The sequence below is a fragment of the Coregonus clupeaformis genome, chromosome 12 (assembly GCF_020615455.1).
Source record: "Coregonus clupeaformis isolate EN_2021a chromosome 12, ASM2061545v1, whole genome shotgun sequence".
NCBI classification, from domain to species: domain Eukaryota; kingdom Metazoa; phylum Chordata; class Actinopteri; order Salmoniformes; family Salmonidae; genus Coregonus; species Coregonus clupeaformis.
The window spans coordinates 17481464-17501315 of NC_059203.1; the positions used below are offsets into that span (position 1 = coordinate 17481464).

Genomic DNA, 19852 nt, shown 5'->3' on the forward strand with positions numbered 1-19852 from the left:
AAAATAAATAAAAAATAAATAAAAATAACCCTTAGCCGTGGTACATTAAGTGGGCCATATACCACAAACCCCTGAGGTGCCTTAATGCTATTATAAACCGGTTACCAACGTAATTAGAACAGTATAAATACATTTGTCATACCCATGGTACACTGTCTGATATACCACGTCTTTCAATCAATCAGCATTCAGGGCTCAAACCACCCAGTTTATAATTAAGCAATAAGGGGGTGTGGTATATATTTTTATTTAACTAGGCGAGTCAGTTAAGAACAAATTCTTATTTACAATGACGGCCTACACCGGCCAAACCCGGGCCAATTGTGCGCCGCCCCTATGGGACTCCCAATCACGGCCAGTTGTGATACAGCCTGGAATCGAACCAGGATGTCTGTAGTGACGCCTCAAGCACTGAGCCTTACACCGCTGCGCCACTCAGCCAATATACCAAGGCTAATGGCTGTTCTTAGGCACAACCAACATAATTAGAGCATTCAGGGCTCGAACTACCCAGTTTATAATTGTACATAAATCCAGTTTGCGCATGTGCATAACTATAGATCAATCCGACAGGAGAGTTTGGGTGATAAAAGTTGGACAGAGGATCTCGATCTCTCCCGAGTGGCGCAGCGGTCTAAGGCACTGCATCTCAGTGCTTGAGGTGTCACTACAGACTCATGGGTTCAATTCCAGGCTGTATCACAACCGGCTGTGATTGGGAGTCCCATAGGGGCAGCGCACAATTGGCCCAGCGTTGGCCGTCATTGTAAATAAGAATTTGTTCTAAACTGACTTGCCTAGTTAAATAAATAAAATAAAAAATCTCTGTGCAAAAAACACTTGGACGAACTTCAAAAAAGGAATGTTATATTCTGCCATTCTTATGTGCCAGATGTTAACTACATTTAGTAATGAATAAATTGGCTACATTTCCTTAAATTGACAATTCTATGAATTGTCTTGAGGAAGTTCTACATTTACACAGTCCCTGTTAGCAAAAGGTGTCAGCTAGAGATGACCTGCAGGAGCATGCAGGGATTTGGACTCTTGCATGACGTCTACTTTGATACTAATTAGCATTTTCGAATCTGAGCGTAAATCAAGCTGTATATATTGATAAAAGTCACCTTGTCCGAGATAAAATGTATATGGTTATCAAAACGTCAGCCAGAGTAAACCTACACAAAACACAGCCCTTATTTTAAGTGATTCTAAAATGAATGGTGGAAAAACAATTGGGAAAATTTCCCTGTTTGACCGCTAGGTTTTATGGGTATTATGACACTTCCACTGTGGGGCTCTATACTGACAAGATACACGTCTCTCCGCCCTATCAATAGGAGTGGTTGTCGACAAAGCAGCATGGCAGGCTGTCTAGCGCCCGCCAATCCTTTCTTTGGATTGGTGGATACATCTCATTATTGTAATTATTTTTTGAATATTCGATGAGGGTTGTTGACGTCAACCGCATGAATTCAATGGAGAGAGAGAGTCTACGCTACTAGCCTCATAACATGAATATTCATATCCATCTCGAGACAACTCCGATATAAAGTGTTTTTTCTCCAAGTTGCCAGGATGTCACGTGTCCTACTTATATCAGTACACTCATAACAACTTAAACATTATGAAACTTCTATTAGATCAAATAAACCTCACGTAGCAAGTAAGCCATTAATTTTTTTGTTGACCAAATTCGACACTCTCATTGACCTCCACACAAAAACTCCTTGCTTGGTGGGAGAAAAAATTCCACCTGCTGGCGGGAGAGTTGGGCCTCTCTCTTCCTCTTCCTCTTCCTCTTCCTCTCTGTTACCACTCAAAACGCGCCCATTATGATACCTCAGACGTTGACCACCTATCATGTTATGCCATTTTGGGGGTCCCAATCACTGTCGTTTACTCACATATTGTGGTAATTGTTATGTTTTGCAGGTTGTCGATGTTTGTTTGCATGTCCATTCACTTAAATAAACAATATTGTAAGACAAACATTTATATAAATAAATAAAGTGCCATTTTGACAGCACTTCCTAGCCACGTTGTTTTTCTCTGATTGGTCAAAAATAAAAAGGGGCGCGGCCAAAAAAAGGATTTGAGACATTTATTTTTATTTATTTTTCTATTATCGGCTAGGGTTGCTAATAAAAGGCAAAGTAAAACGCATGTTTGGATATCATGATAAAACAATGCACTCCTATAGTCTCAAATAATTCACATTATATTCACATTTATGCATTTTGAGCCACACCGGCAAATGTGAAGGGCATCTTTTATTCCAATGTCCCTTGACGTTACGAGTTGTAGTCGAAAGGCATTGTGGTCTAGATCCGCCCACTCGGACAGATTTTGAAGTGTTTCTTGTCTTGTCATTCAAGGATTTAAAACCCGTTTTACATGTTGTTTAGTGGCTACGTGGCATATAGCTACATGGTCAGTTATACCTATTTCTTGACGCTTTGAAGAAACAAGTTGGCAAAGGGTTGATTAACTTTTATGAGTGAGTTTTGTTTGTCTTTGTACTTTGTTGTTTTAGCTACCATCCAGCTAGCTAGCCAACTAACGATTGTTGGCTAGCTAGCTACTGTACGTTAGCTAGGTAGCTGTATGAAGTTTGATTAGCTAGTGATTTAGAGTTTGTTCTTTCTAGATTTATCTTTCTTTTCAGTAGATCGTTTGAAGTTCCTCAACTCACTAGCAATCATGCTTGATGTTTATTTCATTTGCCAGTTTCATGTTTCATTTATTTTGCTAGCTTCGATAACTAGCTAACCAAGACCGGACGCTAACTAGCTAACTTAGGTAGTTAACTAAATTAGCTGCCTGTGAGTTGAAATCACTGTGATGGTTTACTCATATCAGTTGAACATCCTTTGTTATTATCTTGGTGTATTTGTCTAGACAGACAATTAGTTAGCTAACCAGCTAGCTTGCTCCTAGGATGAGGAAGTCAGAAAAATAGCACCTGTAAAGGTGCAGATAGTTAGCTGACTGGGGTGTATTCATGTACAATTAAATGGTTTCTAGGATGTTGTAAGGCTATTGGCATTGTGCCATCAAGGGCAATCGCTTACTAGGGGAGTGAATGAGGGTGACCGCCCACGAAACTGTCAACACTTGCACAACTAGACTGCTATACATAGAATAACTTTTTTTAAAGGGGTAAACCTAAGATTACACATGTTCAGCCCTGGTTTGGTCAATACAATTCAATCTAAACAACAAATGTTTCTGAACACACTTCTTTAACAGCGTCACCTCTGAATCCACTGTTGTTGAATGTGTATGACTGCTTTAGTACAGTAATCGATGACTCGCTCTTGTTTCGATTATTATTGTATCTAGGCGCCACTCTAACCTCAATCTCCCAGGATTTGATGCTTGCTGCCACCCTGCTCTCTTTAACCCATTGATGACCCCATCTCGTACTGGGCCAAGATGAAAGCTCTGATCCTAGTGGGTGGCTATGGAACCAGACTCCGGCCTCTAACCCTCAGTGTTCCTAAACCACTGGTGGAGTTTGCCAACAAACCCATCCTTCTGCATCAAGTTGAAGCCCTGGTCAAGGTTAGTGACTCTTACAACCTGTCATTGTGAATATTCATTCGTCATTGATGTATAATCGACCTACTGTAACATTCACATGTACAGTGTAGATGGATTGGCTGTACCTAGTACAGTATGCATACGTATTGTTTACACAATTTAACATGGGAGAACATCTCATTGACAACAAGCAGGAGCACTGTTTTGTTAGTAGTCTAAACAAGACCTGGAAGGATTGCTCTGGCTGCTGTTGGGTCTCAAGGCTGACTAGTGAGTCTATTGCTCTGGCTGCTGTTGGGCCCAAAGGCTGACTAGTGAGTCGTACAACCTGCCATCATGTACATTCATACATCATGGATTTATAATCTATCTGGTAGATGGATTATAAATCTACTGTAACATTCACATGTACAGTGTAAATGGTTGTACCTACCTACTCTAGTACAATGCAATATACAATATCCAGGAAAGCAAAGTGGCCACTAGCCTAAACAAGACCTGGAAGTATTCCTCTGCCGTTGGACTCCAAGGCCAAGTCTGTGTATGTTGTTTATTCTGTGTCTGACTGTCGACAGGCTGGAGTTAACCATGTAATCCTGGCTGTGAGTTACATGTCAGATCTGTTGGAGCGAGAGATGAGGGTTCAGGAAGAGAGGGTAAGGCTTTCTCCTGTTGTCAATGTATCTATTGTTTTTTTGTATTTTAGCTTTTTGTCTAAACTAAGTACTTGACCCACGTACTGTTTCTGTTTTACAGCTTGGTATTAGAATCTCCCTGTCACACGAGAAGGAACCACTTGGAACAGGTACGGCGTATACAGTCATTAGTCTGCTACTACAAGTTAGGGAGAAATCTCACCAGACCGTTTGTCGGTGTGCACAGTACAGGGCCGTTGGCTTGCTGTCGGCGCGGTGTGTTATAGGGACCACCCGCCGTTGGCTTGCTGTCGGCGCGGTGTGTTATAGGGACCACCCGCCGTTGGCTTGCTGTCGGCGGGGTGTGTTATAGGGACCACCCGCCGTTGGCGACTGACGGATGTGAGTTTCTACATGTACACTGTTTCATGAGCAACTTGGTCTGACAACTTGGATGGAAAATTACTGAGGATAATAGCGGACGATATTGCCACTCCTATTTGCCATATCGTCAATCTTTGCCTACAAGAAAGTGTGTGCCCTCAGGCCTGTAGGGAAGCAAAAGTCATTCCGCTACCCAAGAATAGTGAAGCCCCCTTTACTGGCTCAAATAGCTGACCAATCAACCTGTTACCAGTAAACTTTTGAAAAAAATTGTTTGACCAGATACAATGCTATTTTACAGTTAACAAATTAACAGACTTTCAGCATGCTTATAGGGAAGGACATTCAACAAGCACTTACACAAATTACTGATGATTAGCTGAGAGAAATTGATGATAAAAAGATTGTGGGAGCTCCTTTGTTAGACTTCAGTGTAGCTTTTGACATTGTTGATTATAGTCTGCTGCTGGAAAAACATATATGTAATGGCTTTACACCCCCTGCTATATTGTGGATAAAGGGGTACCTGTCTAATAGAACACAGAGGGTGTGCTTTAATGGAAGCCTCTCCAACATAATCCAGGTAGAATCAGGAATTCCCCAGGGCAGCTGTCTAGGCCCCTTACTTTTTTCAATCTTTACTAACGACATGCCACTGGCTTTGAGTAAAGCCAGTGTGTCTATGTATGCAGATGACTCAACACTAAAGTCGTGGTCAAAAGTTTTGAGAATGACACAAGTATTGGTCTTCACAAAGTTTGCTGCTTCAGTGTTTTTAGATATTTTTTTCAGATGTTACTATGGTATACTGAAGTATAATTACAAGCATTCCATAAGTGTCAAATACTTTTATTGACAATTACATTAAGTTTATGCAAAGAGTCAATTTATTTTATTTTATTTTTATTTCACCTTTATTTAACCAGGTAAACCAGTTGAGAACAAGTTCTCATTTACAACTGCGACCTGGCCAAGATAAAGCAAAGCAGTGCGATAAAAACAACAACACAGAGTTACATATGGGGTAAAACAAAACAAAGTCAAAAAATACAACAGAAATACATATATATACAGTGTGTGCAAATTTAGCAAGTTATGGAGGTAAGGCAATAAAATAGGCTATAGTGCAAAATAATTACAATTAGTATTAACACTGGAATGATAGATGTGCAAGAGATGATGTGCAAATAGAGATACTGGGGTACAAATGAGCAAAATAAATAACAATATAGGGATGAGGTAGTTGGGCGGGCTAATTTCAGATGGGCTATGTACAGGTGCAGTGATCGGTAAGGTGCTCTGACAACTGATGCTTAAAGTTAGTGAGGGAGATAAGTGTCTCCAGCTTCAGAGATTTTGCAATTTGTTCCAGTCATTGGCAGCAGAGAACTGGAAGGAATTGCGGCCAAAGGAGGTGTTGGCTTTGGGGATGACCAGTGAGATATACCCGCTGGAGCGCAGACTACGGGTGGGTGTTGCTATGGTGACCAATGAGCTAAGATAAGGCGGGGATTTGCCTAGCAGTGATTTATAGATGGCCTGGAGCCAGTGGGTTTGGTGACGAATATGTAGTGAGGACCAGCCAACAAGAGCGTACAGGTCACAGTGGTGGGTATTATATGGGGCTTTGGAGACAAAACGGATGGCACTGTGATAGACTACATCCAATTTGCTGAGTAGAGTGTTGGAGGCTATTTTGTAAATGACATCGCCGAAGTCAAGGATCGGTAGGATAGTCAGTTTTACGAGGGCATGTTTGGCAGCATGAGTGAAGGAGGCTTTGTTGCGAAATAGGAAACCGATTCTAGATTTAACTTTGGATTGGAGATTCTTAATGTGAGTCTGGAAGGAGAGTTTACAGTCTAACCAGACACCTAGATATTTGTAGTTGTCCACATACTCTAGGTCAGACCCGTCGAGTGTAGTGATTCTAGTCGGGTGGGCGGGTGCAAGCAGCGTTCGGTTGAAGAGCATGCATTTAGTTTTACTAGTGTTTAAGAGCAGTTGGAGGCTACTGAAGGAGTGTTGTATGGAATTGAAGCTCGTTTGGAGGTTTGTTAACACAGTGTCCAATATTTGCAGTGTTGACCCTTCTTTTTCAAGACCTCTGCAATCTGCCCTGGCATGCTGTCAATTCACTTCTGGGCCACATCCTGACTGATGGCAGCCCATTCTTGCATAATCAATGCTTGGAGTTTATCAGGATTTGTGGGTTTTTGTTTGTCCACCCGCCTCTTGAGGATTGACCACAAGTTCTCAATGGGATTAAGGTCTGGGGAGTTTCCTGGCCAAGGACCCAAAATGTAAATGTTTTGTTCCCCGAGCCACTTAGTTATCACTTTTGCCTTATGGCAAGGTGCTCCATCATGCTGGAAAAGGCATTGTTCGTCACCAAACTGTTCTTGGATGGTTGGGAGAAGTTGCTCTCAGAGGATGTGTTGGTAACATTCTTTATTCATGGCTGTGTTCTTAGGCAAAATTGTGAGTGAGCCCACTCCCTTGGCTGAGAAGCAACCCCACACATGAATGGTCTCAGGATGCTTTACTGTTGGCATGACACATGACACATGACTGATGGTAGCGCTCACCTTGTCTTCTCCGGACAAGCTTTTTTCCGGATGCCCCAAACAATCGGAAAGGGGATTCATCAGAGAAAATGACTTTACCCCAGTCCTCAGCAGTCCAATCCCTGTACCGTTTGCAGAATATCAGTCTGTCCCTGATGTTTTTCCTGGAGAGAAGTGGCTTCCTCGCTGTCCTTCTTGACACCAGGCCATCCTCCAAAAGTCTTCGCCTCACTGTGCGTGCAGATGCACTCACACCTGCCTGCTGCCATTCCTGAGCAAGCTCTGCACTGGTGGTGCCCTGATCCCGCAGCTGAATCAACTTTAGGAGACGGTCCTGGCGCTTGCTGGACTTTCTTGGGCGCCCTGAAGCCTTCTTCACAACAATTGAACCTCTCTCCTTGAAGTTCTTGATGATCCGATAAATGGTTGATTTAGGTGCAATCCTACTAGCAGCAATATCATTGCCTGTGAAGCCCTTTTTGTGCAAAGCAATGATGACGGCACGTGTTTCCTTGCAGGTAACCATGGTTAATAGAAGAAAAACAATGATTTCAAGCACCACCCTCCTTTTAAAGCTTCCAGTCTGTTATTCTAACTCAATCAGCATGACAGAGTGATCTCTAGCCTTGTCGTCGTCAACACTCTCACCTGTGTTAACGAGATAATCATTGACCTGATGTCAGCTGGTCGTTTTTGTGGCAGGGCTGAAATGCTGTGGAAATGTTTTTTTGGGATTAAGTTCATTTTCATGGCAAAGAGGGACTTTGCAATTAATTGCAATTCATCTGATCACTCTTCATAACATTCTGGAGTATATGCAAATTGCCATCATAAAAACTGAGGCAGCAGACTTTGTGAAAATTAATATTTGTGTCATTCTCAACTTTTGACCACGACTGTATACACGTCAGTTACTACAGAGAGTGAAATTACTGCAACATTTGACAAAGAGCTTCAGTCAGTTTCAGAATGGGGGCAAGAAATAAGTTGGTCCTAAATATTTCAAAAACTAAAAGCATTGTATTTGGGACAAATCATTCACTAAACCCTAAACCGCAACTAAATCTTGCAATTCATAATGTGGAAATTGAGCAAGTTGAGGTGACTAAACTGCTTGGGAGTAACCCTGGATTGTATACTGTCATGGTCAAAACATGTTGATGCTACAGTAGCTAAGATGGGGAGAGGTCTGTTCATAATAAAGCGCTGCTCTGCCTTCTTAACAACACTATCAACAAGGCAGGTCCTACAGGCCCTAGTTTTGTAGCACCTGGACTACTGTCCAGTCATGTGGTCAGGTGCCACAAAGAGGGATTTAGGAAAATTACAATTGGCTCAGAACAGGGCAGCACGGCTGGCCCTTAAATGTACATGGAGAGTTAACATTAATAATATGCATGTCAATCTCTCGTGGTTCAAAGTAGAGGAGAGATTGACTTTTTGTAAGAAGTGTTGACGTGTTGAATGCACCGAGCGGTCTGTTTGGAATGCTGGCACACAGCTCGGACACCCCATGCATAGCCCACGAGACATGCCACCAGAGGTCTCTTCACAGTCCCCAAGTCCTGAACAGACTATGGGAGGCGCACAGTACTACATAGAGCCATGACTACATGGAACTCTATTCCACATCAGGTAACTGATGCAAGCAGTAGAATCAAATTTAAAAAACAGTTAAAAAATACACCTTATGGAACAGCGGGGACTGTGAAGAGACACACAGGCACAGACCAACGCATACGCGAAGTAGTGGCCTGAGGGAACACACTTAATGTGTTGTGAAAAGTGTTATGAAATGTAATGTCATGTAATATTTTAAATTGTATATAACTGCCTTAATGTAGCTGGACCCCAGGAAGAGTAGCTGCTGCCTTGGGAGGAACTAATGGGGATCCTTAATAAATACAAAAATGAGCAGAAATAAAATATCCCAGAAATATTCCATATGCACAAAAAGCTTATTTCTCTCAAATGTTGTGCACAAATTGGTTTACATCCCTGTTAGTGAGCATTTCTCCTTTGCCAAGATAATCCATCCACCTGACAGGTGTGGCAAATCAAGCAGCTGATTTAAACAGCATGATCATTACACAGATACCATGACGAGATCCTGAGGCCCATTGTCGTGCCATTCATTCGCTGCCATCACCTCATGTTTTAGCATGATAATGCACGGCCCCATGTCGCAAGGCCTGTACGGCCCTCCTTTTGCTGTAGTCTACGATCAGCTCCTTTGTCTTGCTCACATTGAGGGAGAGGTTGTTGTCCTGGCACCACACTGCCAGGTCTCTGACCTCCTCCCTATAGGCTGTTGCTCCTCCCTACAGCTGGTGCTCTCATGCATGCTTCAGTGTTGCTTGCCTCGAAGCGAGCATGAAAGGCATTTGGCCCGTCTGGTAGGCTCGCGTCGCTGGGCAGCTCGCGGCTGGGTTTCCCAATCAACAGCCTGATCAACTCTATGCAAAGGAGATGTGTCGCGCTGCATGAGGCAAATGGTGGTCACAACAGATACTGACTAGTTTTCTGATCCACGCCCCCTACCTTTTTTTGAAGGTACAGTATCTGTGACCAACAGATGCATATCAGTATTCCCAGTCATGTGAAATCCATAGATTAAGGCCTAAGAATTGACTGATTTCCTTACATGAACTAACTCAGTAAAATCGTTGAAATTTTTTGCATGTTGTTTATTATAGAATCGGTTTGCAAATTACGGCCGGCACTCTGTTCAGAGGTGCTAAGTACTATCGGGCCGGCAGACGCTCAACAATCTTACCAGTCTGTCAATGCCTTTTTTAGGGCTTTCCCATGGTCCTCTTTGCTCATGAATAGGGACAGGATTTTCCTGACTGTGAAATGGTCTGGTGGTCAGTGGTCACATGTTCAGGACATACTCATGAGCTACAACATAATGTGAGGACATTCTGATGCTGCAGAATGAATGTATCTATGGTGTTCGGACACTTTCAGCCCAGCAGCAATGGATCCTTTTTATAGGCATAAAAATCTAGTTGATTGAATAGAATTGAACTGTTCACCCCCCAAGTTTGTATGTCCTTTATACTTACGGATAATACACAAAGTTAATAGAATATAATTGTTCACCCAGAGTGTGTTGTCCTTGTCCCCCAGCCGGTCCTCTTGCTCTGGCCAGAGAGCTGCTAACAGACAACGACGAGCCATTCTTCGTCCTCAACAGTGATGTCATCTGTGACTTCCCCTTCGAGGACATGTTAAAGTTCCACAAGCACCACGGCAGAGAGGGAACCATTGTGGTAAAAGTTAAACTGTTTAATGTTGGCCCTGTCCATAAACCGTAACAACCCATAACTCCTACACCCTAGATACTCCTGAACAGTGTATTCGGAAAGTATTCAGACCCCTTGACTTTTTCAACATTTTGTAACATTACAGCCTTATTCTAAAATAGATTAAATCGTTTTTTCCCCTCAATCTACACACAATACCCCATAATGACAAAGCAAAAACAGGTTTTTAGAATTTTGCACATTTTATCAAAAATAAAAAACTGAAATCACATTTACACAAGTATTCAGTCCATTTACTCAGTACATTGTTGAAGCACCTTTGGCAGTGATGACAGCCTTGAGTCTTCTTGTATTTGGGGAGTTTCTCCCATTCCTCTCTGCAGATCCTCTCAAGCTCTGTCAGGTTGGATGGGGAGCGTCGCTGCACATCTATTTTCAGGTCTCTCCAGAAATGTTAGATCGGGTTCAAGTCCGTGCTCTGGCTGGGCCACTCAAGGACATTCAGAGACTTGTCCCGAAGCCACTCCTGCGTTGTCTTGGCTGTGTGCTTAGGGTCGTTGTCCTGTTGGAAGGTGACCCTTTGCCCCAGTCTGAGGTCCTGAGCGCTCTGGAGCAGGTTTTCATCAAGGATCTCTCTGTACTTTGCTCCGTTCATCTTTCCCTCGTTCCTGACTAGTCTCTCACTCCGTGCCGCTGAAAAACATCCCCACCGCATGATGCTGTCACTACCATGCTTCACCGTAGGGATGGTGCCAGGTCTCCTCCAGACGTGATGCTTGGCATTCACGGCCAAAGAGTTTAATCTCGGTTTCACCAGACCAGAGAATCTTGTTTCTCATGGTCTGAGAATCCTTTAGGTGCCTTTTGGCAAACTCCAAGCGGGCTGTCATGTGCTTCCGTCTGGCCACTCTACCATAAAGGCCTGATTGGTGGAGTGCTGCAGAGATGGTTGTCCTTCTGGAAGGTTCTCCCATCTCCACAGAGGAACTCTGGAGCTCTATCAGAGTGACCATCGGGTTCTTGGTCTCCTCCCTGACCAAGGCCCTTCTCCCCCGATTGCTCAGTTTGGCCGGGCGGCCAACTCTAGGAAGAGTCTTGGTGGTTCCAAACTTTTTCCATTTAAGAATGAAGAAGGCCACTGTGTTCTTGGGGACCTTCAATGCTGCAGAAATGTTTTGGTACCCTTCCCCAGATCTGTGCCTCGACACGATCCTGTCTCGGAGCTCTACGGACAATTCCTTGACCTCATGGCTTAGTTTTTGCTCTGACATGCACTGTCAACTGTGGGACCTTATATAGACAGGTGTGTGCCTTTCCAAATCATGTCCAATCAATTGAATTTACCACAGGTGGACTCCAATCAAGTTGTAAAAACATCTCCAAGGATGATCAATGGAAACAGGATGCACCTGAGCTCAATTTCAAGTCTCATAGCAAAGGGTCTGAATACTTATGTAAATAAGGAATTTCAGTTTTCGCTTTGTCATTATGGGGTATTGTGTGTAGATTGAGGATTTTTATTGATTTAATCATTTTTTAGAATAAGGCTGTAAGGAACAAAGTGGAAAAAGGGAAGGGGTCTGAATACTTTCCAAATGCACTGTTGTAGATCTGAGAGGATTGGCTAGGTGTAAGCCATATGGTGAAAATACCACCCAGCTCATCAGAGGGCAAGGTGGAAATACTACCACAATGGTTTATACGCAATCAGCTGTGTTTAGAGGCTATGGGTTGTTACTGGATAGAACCTTGTAGAGCCAATCAGCACTGTGAAAATGTTTCAGGGGATCAGCTTGAGCAAGACAAGAGCTCTAATCATTAGTGATGCAAGGTGATTTTTACGGACTGCAATGTAGTCAATCTCAAATAAGCACGCACACGTCTGTTCCTAGGTAACGAAGGTAGAGGAGCCGTCTAAGTATGGTGTGGTGATGTACGAGGTAGAGAACGGACGAATCCACCGTTTTGTGGAGAAACCCCAGGTGTTCGTCTCCAACAAGATCAACGCAGGGATGTACATCTTCAGCCCAACCATGCTCCAGAGGATCGAGGTTAGTGCAGTTGGAAAACTCTTAATTTATCACATAATATGATGTTTCAACACAGCTAGTAAAGAAACAGCTTCATTTTAGTCATTTAGCAGACGCTCTTATCCAGAGCGACTTACAGGAGCAATTAGGGATAAGTGCCTTGCTCAAGGGCACATCGACAGATTTTTCACCTAGTCGGCTCGGGGATTAGAACCAGCGACCTTTCGGTTACTGGCACAACGCTCTTACCCACTAAGCTACCTGCCGCTTCTTTCATGGATCCTATTTAGAATCTATTTTGTAACCTTCAGCCGATCTTCTGAAAAATGTATTCACTCACTGTACTGTAAGTCACGTTGGATAAAATTGTGTGCTAAAAAAGTGGATTGTGGCATGTTCACTGAGTGTACATAACATTAGGAACACCTCAGAACAGCCTCAATTCGTCGGGGCATGGACTCTACAAGGTGTCGAAAGCGTTCCACAGGGATGCTGGCCCATGTTGACTCCAATGCTTCCCACAGTTGTCAAGTTGGCTGGATGTCCATTGGGTGGTGGACCATTCTTGAAACACACGGGAAACTATTGAGCGTGAGAAACCCAGCAGCGTTGCAGTTCTTGACACACTCAAACTGGTGCGCCTGGCACCTACCATACCCCGTTCAGAGGCACTTTAAATATTTTGTTTTGCCCATTCACCCTTTTGAATGGCACACACTACACATTCCATGCCTCAACGCTTAAAAATCCTCATTTGACATCAATAAGGGATCATAACTTTCACCTGGATTCACTTGGAAAGAGTCATGGAAAGAGGAGGTGTTCATAATGTTTTGTACACTCAGTGTATGTTGTATTTCCTCCAGCTCAGGCCCACCTCCATTGAGAAGGAGATCTTCCCATTGATGGCTGAGGAGAACCATCTCTACGCCATGGAGCTACAAGGGTTCTGGATGGACATTGGTCAGCCCAAGGACTTCCTGACAGGGATGTGTATGTACCTGCAGTCTGTTCGACAACACACGCCTGACAGACTGAGGACTGGGCCTGGGTTCCTGGGGAACGTACTGGTGGTGAGTCAACCAAGACGGGCAGATCTGAAAAAAACATAGCATATGTGGAAGTAATATGATAGTAGCTCCACCCTGCCCTCTGATTGGCTCGGTGGTATTTCCGCAATTTTGCTGCCCTCTGATTGGCTCGGTGGTATTTCCTCCATTTTGCTGCCCTCTGATTGGCTTGGTGGTATTTCCTCCATTTTGCTGCGCTCTGATTGCCTTGGTGGTATTTCCTCCATTTTGCTGCCCTCTGCTTGGCTTGGTGGTATTTCCTCCATTTTGCTGACACCTTTTCAGATCTCGAGGGCCTAGGGTTTGTTTCTGGACCAAGCCACAAAATATAGACAGACACTGGCGTAAGATTGTAGGCCACGCTATCTGTATAACTAAGTTACACACGTAGTGTGTCCCTACACTTACACACACATTCCACCAGAGGGCGCCTCATCTGAATAGCATATATAACCTACCAGGCTCCCTGTTTTCAGTGTGCTGATCTAGAATCAGCCTTTTAGATCATAATGAATAAGATTATATATGGACAGGAAGTAACTCATCCAAGATCGGCTTTACGAATACATGCCCTGTTCTAACCTGCCATTGCTCTGTTCTGCTCCAGGACCCTACTGCCCAGATAGGGGAGAACTGCACCATCGGGCCCAACGTCACCATCGGGGCCGGCGTGGTGCTGGAGGACGGGGTCAGGATAAAAAGGTGTACGGTACTGAAGGGGTCAAGGGTCAGATCACACTCTTGGCTAGAGTCCTGCATCGTAGGGTGGAGCTCCTCCGTAGGACAGTGGGTGAGTAGAGAAGAGACACACGCAGTGGGTGATTTTTAGACCATGTTGAATATTGAGTTGTGTCTGTGTAATAATACCACAGAGATATTATTTGTTTGTGTGAAAGAGGAGTAGAGGACAGTTTACGGCTTTATTAACTAGACTCAATCTTTACACACACACACACACACACACACACACACACACACACACACACACACACACACACACACACACACACACACACACACACACACACAGGGACAGTGGGTGAGTAGACCATACTCAAAGGCTTACTGTAAAACACTTTGTGACAACTGCTGATGTAAATAGGCCTTGATGAGTAAATGTGTTTTGATTTTGACTATATATATGAATAGAAGAGCTGTGATATAAAACAGGAAATGTTGTATTTTTGGGGGGGGGTGTATAGGACACAGTCTACTGCTTCATTAACTTGACTCACTCCACTGATGGCAGCACACACCCTGCCTGAGTAACATGGACGTGTGACATCACACATACTTGATGTGCTTGGTTTAAGTTGGGTCTGGTACACAGGATATGACACAATGGAATTTTCCCCAAAAAAGTCTGCAGACTCTAAAGCCATACTTCAGATAAATACAGCATGGCTGCGTTTACACAGGCTGCCCAATTCTGATCTTTTACCCAATCGTTTGCAAATGGAGCTGATCTGGGCAGCCTGTGTAAACGCAGCCTGTTGTGACTCAGTTCTGTTTGATCTATAATTAAATATTCAGTAAAACAGAAAATCTGATTTGGTTTCTCCTTGTCTTGATCATATCTGTGTTTGTCCCTGAATGTGCTCATTCCCTCACTGAAAAGTATCTCCATAATGTCCAGTGGTCTGTGAACAATGATTAGGCCCAAACGCCAAGCCAAATCATCAAACGCACCTCAGCTCAAACACTTGAAATAAAGTTTATGAATAAATGTCTGTATTTCACATGTATACAGTATGTGTCCTATGGCTTCTCTCTAACTCTCTCTGTCTCTGTCTCTCTCTGTCTCTCTCTCTCTCTGTCTCTCTCTGTCTCTGTCTCTGTCTCTGTCTCTGTCTCTGTCTCTGTCTCTGTCTCTGTCTCTGCTCTCTCTCTCTCTCTCTCTCTCTCTCTCTCTCTCTCTCTCTCTCTCTCTCTCTCTGTCTCTCTCTCAGGTGCGTATGGAGAATGTGACAGTCCTGGGGGAGGATGTTATTGTGAACGATGAGCTCTACCTCAACGGTGCCAACGTGCTTCCTCACAAGTCCATCACCGACTCGGTGCCTGAACCACGCATCATCATGTAGTTCTAGAACAACAGACGGGCCAACAGCGCTTTATTAGAACCGGCCTCAAGCGCTTTAAGTGCCACAGAGATGGGTTGTGGTTGTACTGGGTACCAGTCCGTTTCTGCTAACATTCCGCTCCTTGTCCTCTGTCATGTGCTGTATGTTTAGCATGGAGGAGTGGAATGATGGCAGAAACAGACTGGTACCCAGGCTAGGGTACCCAGGCTAGGGTCTGGGTAGTGGGGGGGGTTTACATTTTAAGCCAAGGGGAAGTGGCTAGCTAGGGCCTGGTCTAGAGTCAATTCCTAGCTCCTCCACCCTAGGCTCTTGAGTAGATCTGAAAGATTTAGATAGTCAAGGTACCAGCAGGATGGTAGTAGCATCACCTTGCCTTCTGATGAGATAGTTTTTTTTAACGGGTCTCTCTTGCAAAATAGATATTTGTGTCTAAAGGCAAACCTTTATAAATAAAGGATCAATTTTTGCCATATTGCTGACCACTATCCAATCCTCTTATATGTACACCAGGTGTTAGGGGTTGAGTCTGTGATGGTCTGGGTTGGCTGGTTAGGGGTTGAGTCTGGTCTTGGTTGGCTGGTTAGGGGTTAATTGGTTAGGGGTTGATTCTGGGATGGTCTGGGTTGATTGGTTAGGGGTTGATTCTGGGTTGGCTACCTGCCAGTATGGTGGAGCGAACCTGAGAAATTAAATGGCACCCTAGTCCCTATATAATGCCCTACTCCTGACCAGGGTCTTAAGGGCCCTAGTCCCTATTTAGTGCACTACATTTGACTGGGGCTCTGGTCAGAAGTAGTGCCCTATAATAAGGAATAGGGTGCTATTTTTTTTGGGACGCACCCAGAGAGAGCTGTGGAGATTCATTATGCGTTACACAGCAATTGACCATGGGAGGAAGTGACTTGTTCTATACCATAGTGCTATGGTCAAAAGTAGTGCACTACACTTTGGGGTGTTTTATGCTCTGATGCCGACCTCTTCTCCTGCCGCCAGTCTACTTGCTGTGCTGTCATTGGTCAATAGAATAGAGTACTTTGGTTTGAGCTTTAAGGATTCTGTTGAGCTGATGTTTTAGACCGACCGTGTCTGAAACATCACTTTGCCAGCCATTCTTGTGAGCCATTCCATTTAATTTCATAATCCAAAGGATGCTCTTTTAAAAGTCCTTCCTTCTGACACGTTGAGAAGGAGCTGAGGAGAGGATGTGAGGAATCGAGGACTTTTGAGATTCATCCAAAGCCTCAACACCTTTTCAGAAGCCGTTTATTATTGCTTGTCTTTTTTTTTAAAAGGAATTGTTTTGTCAATGACTGATCTTATTGTAATTTCCCCCCCCCCCCAAGACCACTAGAGTACTGAGATATAGAGGGTTAGCAGTTAAATGTCCAGATTGTAAAATATAAAGTTGTCTTTCTATTCTAAAGGTGAGGGGTAGGTTTGAATATTCCGGTAACTTCCCCCAAATTCTCAGTTTTTTCCAGAAATCGTGTTTGTAATATTCCTGGAATTTACAAGGGAATAACCAGGAAATCCAACCAGGATTTGAGGAAAACCAGGGAATTTTTGGGAAAGTTACAGGAATTTTGCGACTAGGTAGGTGTAAAGATTGTTTCTTCAATGTATCCCATGTCTAACCGATGGTGATGTGTCAATCACCATGTCCCCGACGCTATCAGTGGATCTATCAATCAAATCGTAACTATTGATGATGCCACTGATGTGTTAATGTCCAAATGAAATGAACACCTTTAATAAAGTAGTTTTATTATCATATTAATATAATTAATTGATTGAACAACTCCTTGTGTTTTTGTATTTTTCTATCACACAATTGTCTAAATGAATGTGACATTGTTTGAAATGATTGATGAACAATATCAATAAGAGTGATAAGCATCTCTCAATCACATCTACCGTACCTACTTTTATGGCTGTCATATCTCTGGGTAGTGTTCTGTATGAATGGGTCATTAATGGAACTTGCGACAGCAGTCAATAATCCTAGCAAAATGTATAGCGCATAGAATTAAAAAGGTATTGTCGGATATTATTCATTCTAATCAGACAGGTTTTTTACATGGAAGATACATTGGAGATAATATAAGGCAAGTATTGGAAACAATAGAACACTATGGAAAATATGGGAAACCAGGCCTGCTATTCATAGCAGACTTCGAAAAGGCATTTGATAAAGTTCGACTGGAATTTATATATAAATGCCTGGAGCATTTCAATTTTGGAGAATCTCTTATAAAATGGGTCAAAATCATGTATAGTAACCCTAGGTGTAAAATAGTAAATAATGGCTATTTCTCAGAAAGTTTTAAACTGTCAAGAGGAGTGAAACAAGGTTGTCCACTATCGGCATATCTATTTATTGTGGCCATTGAGATGTTAGCTATTAAAATCAGATCCAATAATAATATCAGAGGATTAGAAATACAGGGCTTAAAAACAAAGGTGTCATTGTACGCAGATGATTCATGTTTTCTTTTAGATCCACAACTAGAATCCCTCCACAGCCTCATAGAGGATCTAGATACATTTTCTAACCTCTCTGGATTAAAACCAAATTATGACAAATGTACTATATTACGTATTGGATCACTAAAAAATACAATTTTTACATTACCATGTAGTTTACCAATAAAATGGTCTGATGGTGATGTAGATATACTCGGAATACATATCCCGAAGGAAATAAATGATCTCACTTCAATACATTTTAATAGAAAGTTAGCAAAAATAGATAAGATCTTACTACCATGGAAAAGAAAATACCTGTCAATTTGTGGAAAAATCACCCTGATTAACTCTTTAGTATTATCCCAGTTTACCTATTTGCTTATGGTCTTGCCTACGCCTAGCAAACAGTTTTTTAAATTATATGAGAAAAAAATATTCAATTTTATTTGAACGGCAAGCCAGACAAAATTAAAAGAGCATATTTATATAATGAATATGAATTCGGAGGACAGAAATTATTAAATATTAAAGCATTAGACCTATCACTAAAATCTTCAGTCATCCAAAAGTTATACTTAAATCCGAACTGGTTCTCAAGCAAATTAGTAAGATTGTCTCACCCACTGTTCAAGAAAGGCCTTTTTCCCTTTATTCAGATTACAACCTCTCACTTTCAGTTATTTGAAAAGGAAATAATCTCCCAAATGTCACTATTTCTAAAACAAGCCATAGAAAGTTGGTTGCAATTTCAATTTAATCCTCCAGAAACGACAGAACAAATAATGCAACAAATATTGTGGTTAAATTCAAATATACTAATTGACAAAAAACCTTTATTTTTTGACAGAATGTTTAAAAAAGGTATAATCTTCGTAAATGATATCATCGGTAGGACTGGTGTAGTTATGTCGCACATGCAGCTAACAAAAACATATGGAAATGTCTGCTCTACCCAAAATTACAACCAAATAATTGCAGCCTTACCGCAAAAGTGGAAGAGGAAAGTTGAAGGGGGAGAAAGTAAGGAACTTGTCTGTCGGCCTTGCATTAAAGAACATAATTGGTTAAGGAAAACTGTGATAAATCAAAAAGTATATCAGTTTCACTTAAGGACCAAAGGATTGACAGCCGTCCCATATAGATTGCAAAATAGTTGGGAAGAGATCTTTGACGTACCGATCCCATGGCATAGTGTTTATGAACTGACACGCAAAACGACACCGGATTCAAAAAATTTGAATCTTTCAATTTAAATTATTATATAAAATTCTTGCTACCAATAGAATGTTATTTATATGGGGGATACAATCTTCCCAGCTCTGCAGATTTTGCTGTGAAGAGATAGAATCATTAGATAATTTGTTTTGGTTCTGTCCATTTGTAGCTTGTTTTTGGACACAGGTCCAGGAATGGCTAAAGGATTGCAATATTTACCTGGAACTAACCTTGCAGATAGCATTACTGGGTGATCTGAAAAGTCATAGTCAATCAATCAATAATATAATAATACTTTTAGCAAAAATGTTTATTTTTAATTCACAATCTGTAGAAGCAATGAGAATAGAAAGGTTCAGAACTTTTGTAAAACATCACAGTACGGTTGAAATATATATGGCAAATAGAAATCCTATATGGATGGTGTTAAGAGATAGATGGGAGGTATTGAATAGAGTTGAAGGATGGGACTAATAACAAATAACAACAAATAATAACAAAGATAGCTAATAATGTAAGCATACTGTGTCCATAATAAGTATATAGGTTGTATGTTGGGAGCTTTTGGGAAAGAGCACAGTTAGAAAGA

The 19852-nt window shown here is 42.2% G+C and overlaps 1 protein-coding gene across 1 annotated transcript; it reads left to right on the forward strand.

Annotated features, from left to right (window-relative positions):
- The first annotated feature begins 2312 nt into the window (after window positions 1-2312).
- On the forward strand, window positions 2313-15807 carry gmppb (GDP-mannose pyrophosphorylase B). Its single transcript, XM_041891884.2, has 9 exons — window positions 2313-2500; window positions 3346-3567; window positions 4122-4202; window positions 4303-4351; window positions 10265-10407; window positions 12294-12452; window positions 13298-13504; window positions 14109-14291; window positions 15451-15807. The coding sequence occupies exons 2-9, from the start codon at window positions 3439-3441 to the stop codon at window positions 15580-15582; spliced, it is 1083 nt and encodes a 360-aa protein (XP_041747818.1). The 5' UTR covers window positions 2313-2500; window positions 3346-3438; the 3' UTR covers window positions 15583-15807.
- Window positions 15808-19852: the final 4045 nt, after the last annotated feature.

Bases quoted from the DNA above. Each gene is read 5' to 3' on its own strand.
- gmppb (XM_041891884.2), top strand. From the start codon at position 3,439: ATGAAAGCTCTGATCCTAGTGGGTGGCTATGGAACCAGACTCCGGCCT. The intron at 4,352-10,264 runs GTACGGCGTATA...CTTGTCCCCCAG, and splicing joins GAAGGAACCACTTGGAACAG to CCGGTCCTCTTGCTCTGGCC. The intron at 10,408-12,293 runs GTAAAAGTTAAA...GTCTGTTCCTAG, and splicing joins GCAGAGAGGGAACCATTGTG to GTAACGAAGGTAGAGGAGCC.